The sequence below is a fragment of the Chenopodium quinoa genome, unplaced genomic scaffold (genome assembly GCF_001683475.1).
Source record: "Chenopodium quinoa cultivar QQ74 unplaced genomic scaffold, ASM168347v1, whole genome shotgun sequence".
Lineage (NCBI taxonomy): Eukaryota > Viridiplantae > Streptophyta > Magnoliopsida > Caryophyllales > Amaranthaceae > Chenopodium > Chenopodium quinoa.
The window spans coordinates 1642246-1661127 of record NW_018743074.1 but is presented as its reverse complement, the minus strand read 5'-3'; the positions used below and the strand labels follow the sequence as shown (position 1 = coordinate 1661127).

General features: G+C 30.1%; 1 protein-coding gene across 2 annotated transcripts; it reads left to right on the top strand.

Annotated features, from left to right (window-relative positions):
• The first annotated feature begins 6878 nt into the window (after positions 1 to 6878).
• Positions 6879 to 14048, top strand: LOC110731648 (N-alpha-acetyltransferase 40-like). 2 transcript variants are annotated; one of them, XM_021911519.1, is made up of 8 exons: positions 6879 to 7305; positions 7405 to 7507; positions 9844 to 9923; positions 10318 to 10626; positions 11053 to 11129; positions 12115 to 12157; positions 12271 to 12339; positions 13726 to 14048. In XM_021911519.1, the coding sequence occupies exons 1-8, from the start codon at positions 7246 to 7248 to the stop codon at positions 13771 to 13773; spliced, it is 789 nt and encodes a 262-aa protein (XP_021767211.1). In that variant the 5' UTR covers positions 6879 to 7245; the 3' UTR covers positions 13774 to 14048. The 2 variants fall into 2 exon arrangements, with proteins under 2 accessions (XP_021767211.1, XP_021767212.1); XM_021911520.1 differs by having other exon boundaries at positions 6882 to 7305; positions 13695 to 14048.
• The last annotated feature ends 4834 nt before the right edge of the window (positions 14049 to 18882 follow it).

Below are 18882 nucleotides of genomic sequence, written 5' to 3'. Positions count from 1 at the left end.
ATTGCCGTAACTCCCTCTCGAGAGTTAGAAGGCAACAATCATACTTAATTAACAAACTTTATTTATAAAACATAGAAATCTATCCATTACAAACATTCTTCTGATCTCTATAATAGCAGATCTATCATAACATAAACTTACTAAAGTAGTTTTGTCTTACTATTCAAATTAAACAACTTAAAACTGTAAACAACTAAGTGGTAACTGGAAAAAAAAAATCCTCGCCACTACTCCTCTCCATCATTCCCAGCAGTACCTAAAACATAAAAACAGTGAACCGAAGACACAGTAATGTAATACTCTAATAGTGTAACATCATTTCAATTCATTTTAGTTAACAAAACAGGGAGAATGGAATATCGTAAAACATTTAATAAATTTCATATATTCATAACATGCTAGTCGGTGGCAAGTATGACATGGCGGAATGTCTTCCGCGATGGGCCGGTGCCCATAGCATAGAGCAGGTGCTCGACATATTTGGGCTAATGCCCATGGGTACATGCATGACCGAAAAGTAACCTGTAAACATATACTGCCGAGTGCCGAACGGACTAGGTCTTTCACTGTTATTTATCATGTTGTGTAACTTTTACATAGGTCATCTATAGAATCATAACATACTTTCGTGAGATCCAAAGATCAATAAAACATCGTATATTCATAAAATCGTTCATATAAAATCATGTGACGGAAATACATCAATAATCATGTTTATCATCCCGCAAGTCATTAAAAATATATCCAAAGATATAAATAACTTTCAATGTGACATCATGCTTTCATAAACATATTTCGAAGGGAATTGCGGGTACTAGCAATAGCCGTTATCTCAATTTATAGTCTGATACCCTTCCGATAAGCTTTTAATTTATCGTTCTCACTGAGCTCCGAGTTCCGATTCCACTTTTTATAAAACAAGAGTTTAAATTATAGTATTAGTAGGGAAATTGATAGATATAAATAATTTAATCATTTTAAATTAAAGCTTTTACAAAAGAGGCTAGCAATCTTAGTTGAAAATTCGTAGCACTGTAGGAGTATAAGCAAGTAAACAGCAAAAATTCATTTTAAGAAATGATAAGGTATTACCCTTTTTTTATAATCTGCTTATGTAACTACTTAGAAAACTATAGGTATTACGTTACTACTACTATTCTTTTTAATAACAAGAAAGGAATAATTATATTTATTTACAATAAATATACTAGTACATAGTAGCAGTAAAAACAAGGGTATTATAGCTATTGTAAGCAAAATAAGATTTCCATCGTACTACTATATACACTACTAATATCTAATCACCAAAATGTATCCATAATCATTTTCAAAGAAAGTAAGAGTTTTTATCTCAAATAAAAGATAAGCTTATACTCAAAATTATATTAGAGAAGGGTAAAATACTCACTTTGACTTTCACGAAATGGAGTAGTGGATATCCTTAAGAACATGCCATAAATGGAGGAGAAAAAAAAGGGCGTGAGTTGGTTGGGTGCGTGAGGGAGGTGACAGTAGCGGCTTCGGGCAGGGAAAGGGTGGCGTGATTGGGGGAGTGGTGGTGGTGTCCTTGAGCTTGATATGTTAGAAGTATTATTTGTTACTAGAAACTTAATATGGAGTAAAAGAGAAGGGAGGAGGTGATAAGATTAGACGTGTAAGTAGATTAACATTAACACAATCTGATCTAATTGTTTTTGTTTGCTTGGTGATAAAAAGAAGCAAAGTTTGTTTGTTTTATTTGTCCATCCACTTTTGTTCTTAACGGTGAAGGAGGTGATAAACGAACTCGTGGTTGGACTCAAGTTGATTGGTTTGGGCATGCAAAAATATTAAGCAATAGGTAAATGAAGAAGCATAACTAACCTTGGCCTCCAATACTTAATCGTGAAGAAAAGAAGGAGATGGGTTTTATCTCTTTTGGTGTGCAAGAGCATTTTGGTCATTTCACTCTATCGGTTAAAATACAGATTTTTGGTGTGCTAATCTCTGGACTTTTAACGAAACATAAAAATAAAATTTGACCCGAAATAGATTTAAAAAAATAAATTACTTTCCTTTGTAAAAATTAGCTTCCGAAAACAATGCGTTTTTAAAATAAAATTAAAGAGTAAAACTTTCGTACTTGGTAAAATAAAGGTTAAAATTTAATTAAGCTTATAAAATTGTAATTAGAGTTTAATAAATCGAGTTTTAAAATAATCCCTATCTACTAACTTGACCATTGGAGCTAAAATATGCAATTAGCTTGGTCAAGCAAATTTGTTGGGAAAAAATACTTGTCAAAATAAAAAAAATTAGAATAAATAAAATGAAATATATAAAAGTTAATTAAGGAGGTGGGGTTTATTTAGATTGTAAGCTAATAGCTAACCATTGGAGCTCAAAGTAGCAAGAATAACAATTAGCTTAAAGTTTATATGGCATACCAAGCTAATTTGACAATTAACTTGTCATTGAAGTTGCTTTTAGAACTTTTGTTGGTCATACAATCATACTCTCTTTAAGGCTCGATCAATTTAACAATTTAACCCCTAAAAATTAGGTTAAATTTTATGCATGGACCCCTTCCTAACCTACCAAACATGGATTTCTAACATTGATTCATTAGAATCATTACCATCAAATTTTACAGGTAGATATGCAGTTGATTAGTAAAATTAACTCCATCCCAATTAACCTCTAAAGTGTTACTAATAAAAGATTTTAGAAAGGGTTTAGATCATGATGACAAATTTAACCATCAATCATAATTATGACAATGAAATTTGTACCACTTTTTGAAGCTTGACTTGTCAACATTAGACATTAGTTATGAGCTCATGACGTACACTTGATGTTTCGATTGAAAAATCCTGTATAACATTTGTGTAGAGTAGCCTTTTATTTAATAGGCTATTCTTAATTTATGTATCCAAATTACTTTCCAATTACAAATATTATGTAGAGATCTTATGCTGGACACATATTACCGATGTAATGCATGTTCAAAAAGACCACATGACTGATGACACCCCATACTAGCTATGGAATATGTGATAATTTGTTTATTAAACATTCATTCCACTTTTAATAATAATTATATTATGTTAATACATTTGCCGAGATATAGCTTTAAATATTAAAAAAAACGAATAGAATGCTAGGTACCATATACAAAGGATACTTGAATAACCAATGTGAAAATTGTTAGTCATTTTATTTACATTTTGTTTGGACAGATAATTCAAATATGGTACATTATTGACACTTTTTTTTACAACCAAATTATTGACATTACTAGTAAGGGTGCTTTGAGATGAGACAATTAGCGGGCTATTTGAGCTTAACTCAGTCAAAACTCGACTCGAGTGAGCTTGACTTGAAATGTTAATGAGTCGAGTCGAGTAGCTAAATAATACTCGACTCAAAAACACGTGAGAAACTCGAATTTCCTTATTTATTATTACAATTAATAAAAGTAAAAATATTTTGATTAAAAAACTTTATTTTACAATAATTATTAATATATATACAGCATTTATGTACTCATATCATCACATGTATATTTTATATAATAAAAAATAAAGAGAAGGAACAAATCTAATATTTTATATAAAGTTGGCATTTTTTAAAAGCATTCGGCGCGCCACATAAGCAAAGACATTATTTCGATCAATTAAAAATCAGATTTCTATTTTATTTTAGAATTAAAAAATTCGTTTGCCACCTAAGTAAAAGTGACGAATGAGATTTAAGAGTTTTGCCACGTAAGTAAAAACAACGAATATTGATTTATTAGGATTTAATTTATTTTAAAAACTAAAAGTTATCTTTTAAACTATTCATCTTTAGATATAGGATTTATATACCTATTGTTATAAGATAAATTTTGATAGTGTTTATGATAAAAAAATAAAAATTATTCCTTAATTATAATTAAATTAAAATTCGTGCTATTTACCATTATAAATTGATGTATCATATCACACCAACAAAATTTCGTATCAATACAAAACCAAACCAAGCAAATTTTGTGTCATTAATTTGTGTCAGTTTTATTAGGTCATCAATGACTGGGTAATTCTTAGCCTAATTTTTAAAACCCATGTTTAAATGCATATTTGTGATTATTGATTAAATTGTGTTTATTTGGGGTACTTAATGATTATATGTTTATGTTTTGTATACTGAATTTTGTTTTTACATGCATATCTAATTTAATCGGAGAATTAAATTCGAGCAAAAATCTTTGGAATATCAAAGTACGAGTTTCTCGCTTGATAATCTTATTGGATGAGAAGGTATTATATCTTTATAAATCGTTTACATTTATTAACTTTTAATGAACCTTTAAGTTTTTATCAATTAATTTTATGATTAAAACAAATTTTTTGTGATTTAGGTAGCTTAATTAAGTCATAAAATTAACTTAATTTTTTATTTTTAATTACAGGGTGATTGCATTCCCTCAATTAAAGTCAACTTTGTTCTACAATTTTTTTCAAAATTGATTATTATAATTTTATTTTTATTTTTGATTTTGTTCTACGTATAATGATTTAGGATTTAAATTATTTTTAAAATAAAAAATTATTATCTTTTCACATTAAAGATTTTATGCTAATATGTAATCAATGAAATATCATATTTACATTTTTTTTAGAGATATCATATTATTGTCATATAACCAACAACAACGAATAAAATACAAAACAACAATAAATTAAGTGGCATTATAAATTACATTAAAAAAATATAATTTTGTAATTGGCAATATCATTTTAATTAAATTATTATTTGTCTTTTTTTGTCTGAAATTATTAAATTGTAAATAAATCAAATAATTATAAAAAAAAAAAAAAAACTTAGAGTATATAGGAAAATATCTTTTCTTGAGATATATGTATGACAATTCGTGCATCGCACGGTATTATTTTAACCAATTAAAAGTTAGATTTGTATTTTATTTTAGAAATAAAAAGTTCACTCGCCACATAAGCAAAAGTGACGAATGAAATTTAAAATTTTTTCCATGTAGGTAAAAACGACGAATAATGATTTATAAATTAAATTATTTTAAAACTAAAATTTATCTTTTTTAAAAGATGAACTTTTGATATTAGGATTTAAATTAAAAAAAAACTATAAATTATACAATTATTATATACAAAAACTTTAAAATTAAATATTTGAAAAAGGATAATATGTGTTCATTTTGTTTTTAAGAAAACGTTTTTTTAAAAGAAATATAAATTTTTAATAATTAACTAATATTCTTCAATTTTTTTCAAAAAAATCAATATTCTTCAAAAAAAAAAAATAACAATAATGTTCAGTCTTTATCAATATTTTTTTTAAAAAAAAACAATAATGTTTAATTTTTATCTTATCTAGCAACCCATTTCATGATTAGATAAAATTTTATAAGAGATTTATTTGCTACTCCGCAAATATATAAGATAGGATGATATTAAAGATTTGTATACATCCTCTCAAAAATATAATTTTGATTTTTTTTCAATTGTAAATAGACAATATATATATATATATATATATATATATATATATATATATATATATATATATATATATATATATATATACAACAAACACAAACATGTGAATATTATTTATCTACACTTTTTCATGGTGTGAATTTTTTTCAGGTCTAATTCATTGATTAACAAAAAATATTGGAAATAATGTAAGTATATCAAGGCTTTCTGATGGTAAACAAAATAAATTGATTGTTATTCATTATTTTATAAGATGTATGTTTTGTTTTATTTTACCTAATCTAATTATGTTACTTATCGTATTAAATTTTGTTAAACAACTTAATTGTAACTTAATATTAATTATTCTGTATTTGAAGGGATTATGTCCATGCGCCAATTGAAAGAAACTATTGGAAAAGTAAGGGTCTATTCTCTTTAGCTTATTCTCAGTTCAGTTCTGTTCAGTTCCTAATTTCCCTCTCTCATAAAATATTCAGTTCAGTTCAACTTCAATCAGTTCAGTTCACCTCAGCTCAGTTCAGTAAATCAGAACAGACCCTAAGTTAACTATAATGTTACAATAGTAGGGAAAAAAAAAATTAAAGATTGTAAGAGATGTCTCTAATAATTTTTATTTTTTGTGTATTGTAGTTTCTGGTAGAATATCTATATTATTATTGTAAAAATCATTGTAGTAGTGTATACATATAACTCTATTATTAAGACATATGATAATGAAATTTCATTATAAAGATTTAATTTTATTCAATTAGATTAATTTAGTAATGCAACACTCTTGGTAGTATATATATATTTCATTTAACTATTTAAAAATTTATAAAGTCATATCTTTTACTATCACTCCCACTGTCTTTATTTTAACCTTATACTTTTGGGTTTACTTTATTAATTTTTCATTGTATAAAGTTGATACGGAGTAAAAGAATAATGGTGGTCTAAGTTATTGGTTGTGAAAGAAAAATAGTAATTCTATAACTATATATGTATAATGGAACAACGTGTTTTCGTTATACAAACGAATCATAGGTTAAAAAAATACGAACAAGATTATGATTTTATTCTAATATCTATCATACTTATAACTTTCATATAACTAATATTAGTAAATTAAGGTCTCATTATAAGTTGCATAAAAATAAAACAAATGATCCGTTTTCTAACAAGCAAAATAATAAAAAAAATATAGGGTTTAATTAAGAATTTTTTTTTTATGAGATTTATGTATAAAAAACCGTGCATCGCACGGACTTCCATCTAGTGTTACACTATACAGGGGTTCTACTAAGACCGAATTAATTAGCAAGTTACTCAAAATCAACACGATCAAAGCTCGATTCGATTAAACCTCAACTCGGTCAAAGTTCAATCAAAAAATCCAACTCGATTAAGCTCGACCCAATATGTTAACGAATTGATATACCCTAAACTCAACTCGACTCGCATCATAAGCAACCCTAATTGCTCGTATTAATATTCCCTTCTTGTGCAACTCCAATTAATTAACAAATTCATCAGAAAAATTAGAATACAGTGATATAGTGAATACCGACTATCGAATTCTACGAAGAAATAGTCAGAAATTTAGAATTGATCAATTGATTTTGAAGACCCAAATTTACTTCTCCCTGTCAATCGCCTTTCGCATTAGCGAGGAATTATGAAATTAGGGTTTATGGATTTCGATTATTATTAAAAAAATTCACATGGAATACAAATGTAGGAAAAATTCAAAGCTTTGGGCATTGTTATGGAGAGAGAAAATGTAAATATCTATAGAAACAAGGAGAGAACAACGAAGAGGAAACAGGTGAGCAATTTTCATCCAAAATTACTTTTTTTTTTAGTTGGGAATTTGTTTGTGATAAATTTCTTACAGATTTTTGGTGGGTGTTGTATAAATTTGTAGATATTAGAGAAGAAGAGAGTTGTAAATGGGTTGATCAAAGCAGCTTCTTCCCTAAAAGACCCTCTTGCTTCTTTTCCTGAATTTCTTCACTATAATCAACAAGGTAATCGTTTCTATCTCCGTCATTTTTTCTAGTAATTTAATCAAATTGATTGAAGAAAAATAGTTTTTAAGTAATAAAATTTAGATGAAATTTAAGGATTACTGAAGGAATTAATTTGCTGATTGCTATTAATTGCTGATCGTTATAATTGCTGAACATTGTAGTTGAATTGTATGAAGACAATAGAAGAGGTGGTGGAAATTGACTGGAATATACTTGGTATATTTTTGATAGCTTAGGTAGTTTTGAGATGCATTTTAATTAAATAGCTCGATGTGTTAGTAAAGACTAGACGGCTAGAAGCAATAGGATGTATGGATGATTTTAAATACCCAATCGGGTGAACTTCATGCTTTGGATCTTGTAGGTACTTGGGTTGGAGTTATGCATTCGCTCACTGGATGAAGTTCACCCGATTGGGAATTATGAAATAGTATCGAATATAATGCTTCAATATTGATGAAGTTAGATTGATTTTGGGTACACTGGATGCTAGTATTTTCCAAGTATAATTTTGAGGGATTCTTAATGAGATGGATATTGTTTCAGCTTTGGAGTTTTAAGATGATTACTGTAGTTGTGATTCTTATGAATGTGGATATCAGGGTTTTCCATGGGCTTAATACTCTAGACTTGCTATTATTACTGAGATTTTGTAGTGAGTGTAGTTTGAAGAGTGAGGATACAAACTTATTGAAACATATAACTTTCAGAACAAGAACCGGATTTTTCTGTTTTCAAATCGCAAATGACCCTGAAAACTGTTTCCTAATAATAACTACAGAAAGTGAGGCATTGTTTGGACTTTCAGGATTTGTTTAACTCTGGTATACAGTTGAGGCAATTTCTTCTACCTTTCCGCCGCTGAACTTTGTGTTGCTTAGTGAAGGGAGTGATTGAATGAGGGCTCATCACATTACTGCTTGCTATGGAGTTGTTTGTTACTGTTGAGGCAAATAAAAGAGAGATTATCAACAGGAGGTTGAAATTTTGGCCTGTATTTGAATTTTTTTTTTTTTTAAAAGCCTTGTTCCTTCGTAGATTCTATAGCATTTAACTATAAATATGCAGATGATTTTACTTAAGACTTTTACTTAAGACTGGTAGTATTTCTGTGAATCAACAACTGAAACCCCATTCCATGCCTGATTTTATATCCAAAAATATGTACTTTGTATGGAAATTACAATAAAAAAAAACTTCAGCTATGCTTGTGCAGTTGTGCTGTGTTACGGTAGGACTTATCCTCCAATCAATTGAGATTAAGGTTTGAGGAGTGAGGACTACTTGTCGGAATTTATTTATTTATGTGTTGGTTCTCTAAGATAGATAATTAGTAGATGACTTTTTGTTTTAGACATTGATCTTGCTAACATAAAGGGATCCTGGATTTGCAAATCTGGCCTTTCATCCATGGAATGAATGGGTTGGTTAACAGTCCTGCATAACTCTTTAAACTGGGGATTCTATAGGTAGCCTGCATGATCCTCTATTTTTCTGCTTACATTCTGGTTTATGGTTTCTGATTTTCCTAATATAGTAATATGCATGCCAGAGAAACACTCATTTCACTTGAAAGAAATAGCTTTTTGTGTGTTGGGCTGATTACATAATTAAGTAAAATGTTTCTGCACAATGGAGCAATTAATTAAGCACATTGTTTCATGATACTTAAGATGTACTTCGTATTTGATATTTAAAATATATTGACAGTAAAGTTGAGGGTGACTAGAGCTTATGAAAAAAATGCACGTCATAACACAAAAAAAATACACATTGTGAGTTGTCCTTTGGAGAAGAGGAGAGATAATAATAACCGACTTATAAGCTCGAGGAACTACTGTTCAGATTCCCTATTAGTTTTGGGGTAGAACCTCCTGTTAGGTTTAAAGTGGACAGCTCTACTCCTCCTTGATGGGTGCAGCCCAGGTCCATTAGAATAAGTCAACAAGGAGAGATAGAGAAGTTTAATAAAATCATCACCGTTTTTTCGAATAACATGCATCAAAGTTGGAAAAATAATACTTTGCTACAATTGCAATATTTAAATCATTTATGCTAACACACCAGCACATTTGATGGTCGTGATGTCTATGTTTGGTAGAGTAATTATTTTATGAGAGGTTCCAGAGCGTAGTCTTGTTAAAATGAGATCATTGTCTGTGTATTAGTAATGTTGAACAATTTATGTGAAATCTATATATACTGAAGAATTAGATGTTTTTTGGAAGTAGATTTTGAGATTAGCTTTAGATTATTATGGTGCAAATTATCAACTTTACTTTTGATCCCCATTGATGTCTTCATATCTATGTCTATGTATATGGCTACATAAGGTCTCTGTTTATGCTTGGAGGGAGGACGTGGGACCAAGCTATCACGTTTCTTGAAGCAGTATGTTCAGAAACTGGTTAAGGTAATCACCAAAATATATATCTATGGCACTTCTTTTCTGCTTACTGTGTTGCCGCGTCTTGTGATTTATTTTGGTATTACAAAGTCATATGATATAAGGTGTAGGCTCCTTTTGCTTTCTCATGTTTTCCGCTCATTTTGCTTCATAGGAAAATAAGCAATCGCTAGATTTCAGCCATGACCTTATATTAACACCCAAGTCTGCCTTCATAATATTACCTATTCATGCCATATTAAAGACTGATGATGATGTGAATACATGACAAGGAAGTAGGCTAAATCTGTACTATTAAGCATTAATGCTACTCACCTGTACAGAAATATTGTGCACATAAATAAGACTGTGGGTTTTTTTTTTTTTTTTTTTTAATTAATTAATTAATTTTTTTATGCAGCAAAACATGGAGCAATATTATGGAACTGAATGGCCCAAAGAAGAAAAGGTGAAATGTAGAGAAATGATTGCTCCAGAGGCACGCTACATTTTTGTGTATGAAGTTCCAATTGTGATTAGCAATACTAAGAAGAGATTGATGCCTACAAATGATCATAAGGGTGATGTTGTTGGATTTGTGCACTACCGTTTTATAATGGAGGAGGAGCTTCCTGTTCTCTATGTATATGAGTTGCAACTTGAGCCATGCATACAAGGCAAAAGACTTGGGAAACTATTGATGCAACTTCTAGAGCGTATTGCTCGTAAGGTGGTTTATTTACTTCCAAGTTCCATCTTCTATTTCTGACTGGTAATTCAATTATAATATTATGAGAATAATGAATGTGAAGTCAATTTTAAACTTAAAATATCAAAGGAAGTGTATACATACTAGCTCAAGCAGCTAAAAGGGCGAGTCTATGTGCTGCCTTGTGCACAATAGTGTAGGAAGTAAGAATTCGAAATGACGTATATCCCAATAAATAAGGTCTGTGTAGCTTACATATTTGTATTTCAGTGATATATGTACTTTTCTGGGTTTCTAGATCTTGAACTATTCTGTTTTGGGGTTTCTGCTGAATGATGGATGGTTTTTTCTGTACATTTAATGATTCCAGTATGATTTATTGGGTAATTTGTTATGTAATATTGGTATGCTAAGATAACCTTTAATATGTCTTTTTCACTTGTGCAGAATTGTATGGCTGCTATAATGCTTACAGTTCAAAAGGCAAACTTGTCAGCTATGTTTTTCTATACTAGTAAACTAGGGTAAGTTTTGTACGCTGATTGTTTGGTATGTTTTACAGTTTATGTAAATATGATTAATGTTTAATGACCCCAAAAAACCTGTCAACCTGTGATATTTTTATTTTACAACAGATTGTATCTTAATGAGGTCCACCAACGTAATATTATATCTATAACATTTTTTTCTAGAAATGCTGAAGCTAATATAAAAAGGAGTCATAATGCTGGACTGGTTAAAAAAGATTTTTTTAAGCTTATGTAAAGGAAATTCTCTAGGAACAGGATTTCAAGTTTGCAACTATGGATTTTTAAAAATGGCTATAGATCCTGTTCCCAGGCGAAAATATAATGTAATTGCCTTCCCTATTTTTTACCCGGACCTGCCACTAGAAAGATTTTCACTTCATAATATGTCTAATGTATGTATTTGGCAACAGGGGAAGGGGTCAGATTTATCTTGACAGAAGCAAGATAGAGTATGTTTGTTATAAAAAACCTAATAAAAAAATTAAAGACTAAATTTTCTCTCCCCTGACCACACACCAATTTTTAATTGGTTTGAGGATAATTTTGTCACTTTGCCACATGTTAGTTTTCTTACTTATATACAGTTTATCTTTACTCAATGAACAATTAATGAAAAACCACAGGAAGCTATACTGAAAATTATTCATTAAATTTTGGAAGTTTGGTTTACAAAATGTAAGGAGTTATAATTGCTGGAAAGTCATGCTTCTCACAATATGTCGGAAATTGCTTACCTGACTGGCTAACGCCCCAAGACAAGTGGTGCTTCATGTGGTCAGCCAAACAGATTTTAGGCTTTTTTATGGAAGTGTAGCATCTAGCAACCCCTTGGTGAAAAAAATTGAGACTTAGAAATAGGAGCATGTTGAGTTAGATATCTGCTGGTGCAAGCCAACGAAGAGAAAATATAATTTTTTTATCGTGAGATTTTTGTTTCTTAAAATGAGTATTTCATACCTTGATTTTCTTATCATTGCAGGTATTGTATATCACGTATTTCCCCATCAAGAGTTGATCCAGTGGTACGGCTACTGATTTTTTGCCTAACGCCTGTAAATTTATTACAAGAAATTAGCTGTTTAATTAATCCTGGTTAAGACTTAAAGCTAGTACCTCCTTACTATGTTTTTTGCAGGTAGGATTAGGAAAGAGTTATGAGATCCTTTGTAAAGCATTTGATCAGGAAGCTAAAAACAAATTGGAGGTATTTTGAGTACCAAACTGTATTCTTTCTTGTAGCATGTCATTTAGCAACCACCTTCCTACAGACTACCAAACTCCAATAACAAGAGTAGAACACTGATTGATCTTGTTGACGCATTTTCATAAGGGCGTGTGTTTTTTATAGTGTCTCTTTTTGTTGCTTGTCTCTTTCTTCTTTACTGCGACTTTCAAACTACATTTTCTGTTAATTTCATGCATGACCATGCTGCATAGAGCATTATATTGTAGTTTTAGGCTTCTGGAAGCTTTCAGTGACAAGTAGTTGGAGTTGAAATAACCAGCTCAAAACTGTTTTGAGATTTGATAACACTATAATCGTTGCCTCCAGTGCAAGTAAACATGTTTGATCTGACTTAGCTTGTAAAATCTTACTGATAAGCTTTTAGTGTATTGGGGTTGCCCGAGTAGCTGTCGGTGCCAACCCAAAATCTGATATGGCATGTAATTAAATTACCATGCCATCCCTCAACATAATTCTACCTTGTTAATCTTGTCACTTTGTCCATATGTCTTAAATTTTTTACCTGTATACCTGATGGATTATGATTTAAGTGGATTTTCATGATATTGACCTTCCTTTACTTGCCATTTGGACATTTGGTGGTGGGGAAAGTTTCTTTTACTTGAGTGGAGTAAATAGGACCCTTGTATTTTGACGGAGAATTCTTTTGTACGGGACTACGGGTAGTTTCTGTTATCCCATACTCCAGCTTCCCAATTGTACAAAGCCTTATTGGCTGTAAAGTTCAAATATTCAACCTTAATATGAGACAGTAAGGTGTTTAAAGTAATGGTTGGCGTGGTATCAAATTATCAATTCTTACCCACTATCTCAAAGAACTTCTAGACGTTCACCTTGACAAACTCATAGGGTTGCTACAACTGGCCACAGGTAGGCCGATTATCTTTGGCTAGGCAAACAGGCTTTCCTCAGTATGAACGCTAACCTGTCAGGAAATTTATGCCTCATCTTTTCTGAAGGAATTATTTTTAGGGGGGGTGTCTGATTTTATTTTTTTTTTTTTTTTTTTTGTTTTATTGTCATACAGAGTATTATTCAATAACCCTTTAGCTTGCTCTAAGAAACTCAGTAGCTTACTTCGAGTACTGAACTAATGCTTCTATTGAGTATTGAACAAAATAACTGACTAGATAACTACATGATCATCAGTCTACTTAAACACATTTCAGCATTTCACCAATTTGAACCTTGTTCAGTGGAGTATTTCTTTTTGGCTCTCTTTTTCCCAATGTGTCATTTTAGATGTTGATCATGTTCAGCTTTCTTTAGATCTCTCTTTGAGCTCATCAATGATATCTAGCGTTCTGCTGCAGTAATCTGATAAGGATACTTGATGTTTCTTAGCAAGAGAGGCGGCAGCAACACTTGCTAGCAAGCAAGTGCACGGGGTAATCATAAACTTGAATTGAAGATTTGAAGCTTCGGATGTTGATCCACTTGTTTCAATGAATCGAGTATTTATTGTTATTGGGATCATACTCGATTACTCGGTTTTGAATGATCTTACAAAAAGGAATAGTAGTCATTCCTATACTTATGCTGTATATACTTTATAACCTGTTATAATCTTATTGATTTCTCTGTAGTCTATTGCTGCACAGGTAATTAAGGTTAATGTCGTTTTCAAATTATAATTAGTGATAATGGAATTATGTGTTCTCATGCAATTGGATACAGCGCTGTTTGAAGGTACGTGGCGTTTACTGTTTTGGTTATAGTACTAACAAGGCTTGTTGTGTTTGAAGATATTTTTGAAAATTTTGGAGTCTAAAAGTAATAATGTACCCTTTTTATTTTAACAATAGGTAGTATTTGATGGTTTAATTTTTGAAAGAGTTGAATCAAAATTTCATAACCATCATTTGCTATATTTTTTTTACAGACTTTACTATGCTATCATATTGTTTTTGTCACATAAAAATAAGTTAAAAGAAAAACAAGTTTCGATAAGGGTTTGAAAGTTTAATTACGAGTACATAAATAAATTAAAAAAAATAAAATAAATAGATAGGGTAAGTAAATTCGTATCAGACAAATGTATGTATAAACAAGAAGAAACTTGGAGCTTTACATTTGAAAATGACTACCTAATGACCTACACAGTATTGTTTAGGATGGAGGAAGCAGTATATTAGTGATTAATTACAATTTGAAGATTAATGACGAGGGCCCACGTCAAATACATAGGATCTTGAATTTGTTTATTGCTACAGATTTTGTTGTTGAGTGAATATTACAAGACTTATAAAAATATAACAGAAATGTTATTTGAAAACAAAACTTAAACGACACATTAGACTCTTTTCTAACGTATTATCATGAAGTAGAAGAAGGTCGTTACGTACATGTCTATGTAATGCAAACATGCATTATCTACGATTCTACGTTATTACAAAATAAACAATTATGAAGAATTGTACGATTTATTAAAATATAACGGGAGATACTATATGTAAATCGACAAGAAGAATAAATTGGCTCACTAAGCTAGATTCTTCTTTTCTAACTTATTACGAAGTTGGAATGTGATGAAATCGATCATTTTCTGTACTATTTCTAGAATAAACAAACAGTTGTTTGTTGCATGATTTCTTTCAAAAATGGGAATGTTATTTATCTGAAAACAAATATAAAATGGCTCATTAGATACTTCTTTCTAACTTATTATTATTATGATGAAATTGAATAATTCTATTGCTATATGATGAATCATTATCGCAAGATATAGAATGGTTGCATACAATTAATCAGTGTATACATTCTTTTTGCATGGTTGATTTGATGTAGGAGTCGCAATCTCTTTAGACATAAGAGTAAGATTATATTCATACTTAGACTATAGTACGAAGTAAATAATATTATACGAATTATTTGATATGAAAGACTGATGTTCATATTTACATGCACTTACAAGAAAGTAATTTCCAAAAATAATGTAATAACATAAACTAATTCTTTATATACATTGGTTCAAAAACTATTTCCCACAATCCGTTTCAAGGTTCGGTATTTTCAATTATAAAACCGCTAACATTGTTGGCGGTTTTAACTAATATAGAAAAGCGGTTCTTTATATAGTGTTCTATATAAAGAACCGCTAATACCAATGAGATTTTATATAATTTGGTTTTATTACTAGTGGTATTATATAATCTAGCAGTAACCAAACTTAGAACCAACCATTAGAGGTTCTATTCTATGCCCATTATAGGTTTTATGCATAAAACCTCTAATGATATTAGCGGTTTTATACTGTCAAATTTCAAACCTAGGAACCAATCCTAAGTGGATGGTATTGTGGGAAATAGTTTTTAAACCGACTTATATAGAGAATTAATTTGTATTTTAGCATTATTCAGGGAAATCAATTAATTATTTTATGAAAACAATAAGAAAAAATCAACTTGTGATTTTTTCACCAAAAACAAGTTGATTATATATTAAGAAATAGTGATCTTTGTTGCTACCGCCATCGAAGATTTTATGCTTTAATCTTCTGCCTTACGTTCACCATAATTAAACTCAAGAAAAATAATAAATTTGATGATAATTTAGGCTTGTGATTTGCCCGAAAGATTAGGTGCAAATAATAATCTGTGAAAAATTTAGCAGTAGAAAGCTTTAGTGGTTAATCAGTCGATTATCAGGCTAAACAGATACCATGAGAAGCAAATTTCTTTAGCAAAAGGGCCATGCTATGATTATAATTGTGACCACAAAAAGTTCTTCATTAACTAGATGTGTATGTCTAATACTGTTTTAGTGTTTCCAGAAAAAGTGATTAATATAATTGACTACCAATTTTTCAGATAAAAAAAGACTTGAAATGTGTACAGTCGTATTACATTATTTATGTCTTTCAAAGATTAAACACATTATTGGTATTATCTTTCTCCATTTTAGCTAAGTAGCTTTAAATTTCATCCACTCACACTTTTAGCTTAATATATATAAACATTGCTGAAAAGCTAAACTTTTTTCTGAGTATGCTTGGTATGGCTCTAATGTTACCTCTAATGCCTCTAATATGTACTTCCTCCGTTTATATTGGTTACGTTTTGTTTTGTAACACTGTTCATAAGATAATAAAATCTTTTAATCTATTCCCAATAAGTAATAAGACATAATATAATTATGTGGGGTTTTATTTAATTTGTCTCAACGAGTACTTTATTAATATTCAATCACTATAATTTTTTACATATATGCAATTAAAGATATTAATGGTCAAACAAGTGCATTGGGAAATATAAAGAGTTAAAATGTAACAAAAAAAAAAAAAGGAACGGAGCTGAGGGATTACCTTTTTTTTTTTACTTCTTTCAAGAAGAAAATATACACCGTACTACTTCTATTACATATTACTCGTATGTGTAACTTTTGGGTATTATTTGCGATATATAAAAAAATTCAAAAGTAGCACTATGTAATGGAGGTAGTATAAGTTTAGATGACAATCTTATGAGAAAGTGATTATTATCCTCATAACTATTGGTAATAGTGATTAGTGAAAACTCATTAGTAAGAACAGTAACCCTATTAACTCATCAATTGTAAGGTCATTCTCTTTTATAGAGTAGTTCTATGCATGGTTGGTAACCCAAGCTATAGTAGCCCTAAATCCTCTATCTGTTCATTTTTGTCAATCATACTATTACCTTTTAGGCTTTTATCACCTTATATCCTTACCGCACTTTCTACAACTTGATCCACTTCATTCTTATATAATATCAATATTACTTATCATTTTACTTCAACTCTCATCATCGATTTTTTTTACACCCACTAAATTACTTTTTTACATTTTGAAACAAAAATTTACAATAAAAAAAAGTTAAACTTTCAAGAACGAAAAGAGTATGCAATAATATTAGTATCCTCATTTGAATCGATAATCAATAATTAGCTCATTGCTTATCACGAAATCCCATAATCCATGCATGCACGCACAATCAAAACCCTCATCTATAACACATTAACACTCCATTGTCTCCATATATCCATCGTCATGTGTCTTATTTAAATTTGTCCCACCATCAACTAATATAAAAATGTAATAACACGCAATATATTATAGTTTGTTTAAACTGTCGGTCTGTAGGTATGAATGAATTGCTTAATGGCGGCACTAATATGAGTCTATTAGAGCAGACGTAATAAAGAAACACAAAAGAATAAAAAAAAAAAAAAAGAAGAAAAAGAAGAAAATAACAAGTCATGTAGTAGTGAAAGATGTCATGCACATTATTTTCATGTTTCATGTGTGCATGCATAGCATAGCTAGTAGCTAGACTAGCCTCTGCAGCCAGTAGATAGGCAGTCCCATTGTATACCATCAACCTCAAACTTTCCATATTAAAGATAAAGTTGATTTACATTCCTATACAGCTAGGAGCAACTTGTAACCATTTTTACATTATTTTCATAATATGAAAAAAAAAAAGATGAACAATAGACATACATGGTTCGATCAACATAATCTACTCCATGGGGCAAGGATATGAACATTTTCTTACTAGTTTATTACATGGAGGAACGAACAACTAAGAGTGAAGTAGAGGAGATACAACTATCTCCCTTACACAAACTCTATCTCATAAGCTAAGTGTACTTATAACTTGACTTGAATTGGCTTTACTTGGCCATTTTGTGCCCTTTTGATAGTACAAATAATTGTTCCTTTTACAATATGATATAAAGAAAATTAGAAACCCTAAATTATTCCCCAAAAAATATCCCCGTAGCCATCAAGAGAAAACTATGAAAATAGAGAACAATTTCAAAAAAAAAAAGGGAGAATGAAAATAGGAAAAAGTTTCATGTTAGCCTCCGAAATATTCAAAAACTTCCAGCTTCGAACATTTTTTTGTAATACAACTATAATTTTCTCATTTCTTGTAAAAAATGAGCTTATAAATAGACGATGAAAAGTTATTGAAACAAGCTTTCACCTTCCATTCAAAGAACCTATGATCCAAAACATTTGCATACATTGAAAAATATGCGCATCTAGTGTCAATCTTTCGCCCTATTCCTTAATTTTAAACAACAATTTACAAAACTTAACTATCGTAATTAATAAAAACGGAAGAAATATGAAATTATCACATTGCAATTCTAAGTAATAAACAAAAGAAAGCATCTACTTTTAAAAATTATTATTGACATCCATCTCATAAAAAAAAAAAAAAAAAAAAAAATCAACAAGTATGACCCCACAATATATCTGAATGAAAGCAAAATGGCTCCCAACCCATCATCTCCTTGTTGTTGCGGTAGTTGCGGTAAGAGAAAAGGTAATTGGAACTTTAGAAAGATCCCCACAATTCACATTCAAAAAAGAGAGAGAAGGGAAGGCCTCTCTTTCCCAAGATATCATAAGGTTGCTAGTCACCGTTACGATAGCGCCCTTCGTCCTACATTCTTGTTTCCACAACGTCCTTTTGTGGGTCCCTTTTTTTTCCCCTACATGTTTTCATCCTTTTTTTTTTTTTTTTTGAT

Excerpts from the sequence above, each read along its gene's own strand:
- LOC110731648 (XM_021911519.1), top strand. The coding sequence starts at position 7,246 with ATGGAGAGAGAAAATGTAAATATCTATAGAAACAAGGAGAGAACAACG. Across the intron at positions 7,306-7,404 it reads GAACAACGAAGAGGAAACAG|ATATTAGAGAAGAAGAGAGT; the intron begins GTGAGCAATTTT and ends ATAAATTTGTAG. Across the intron at positions 12,340-13,725 it reads AAGCTAAAAACAAATTGGAG|CAAGAGAGGCGGCAGCAACA; the intron begins GTATTTTGAGTA and ends GATGTTTCTTAG.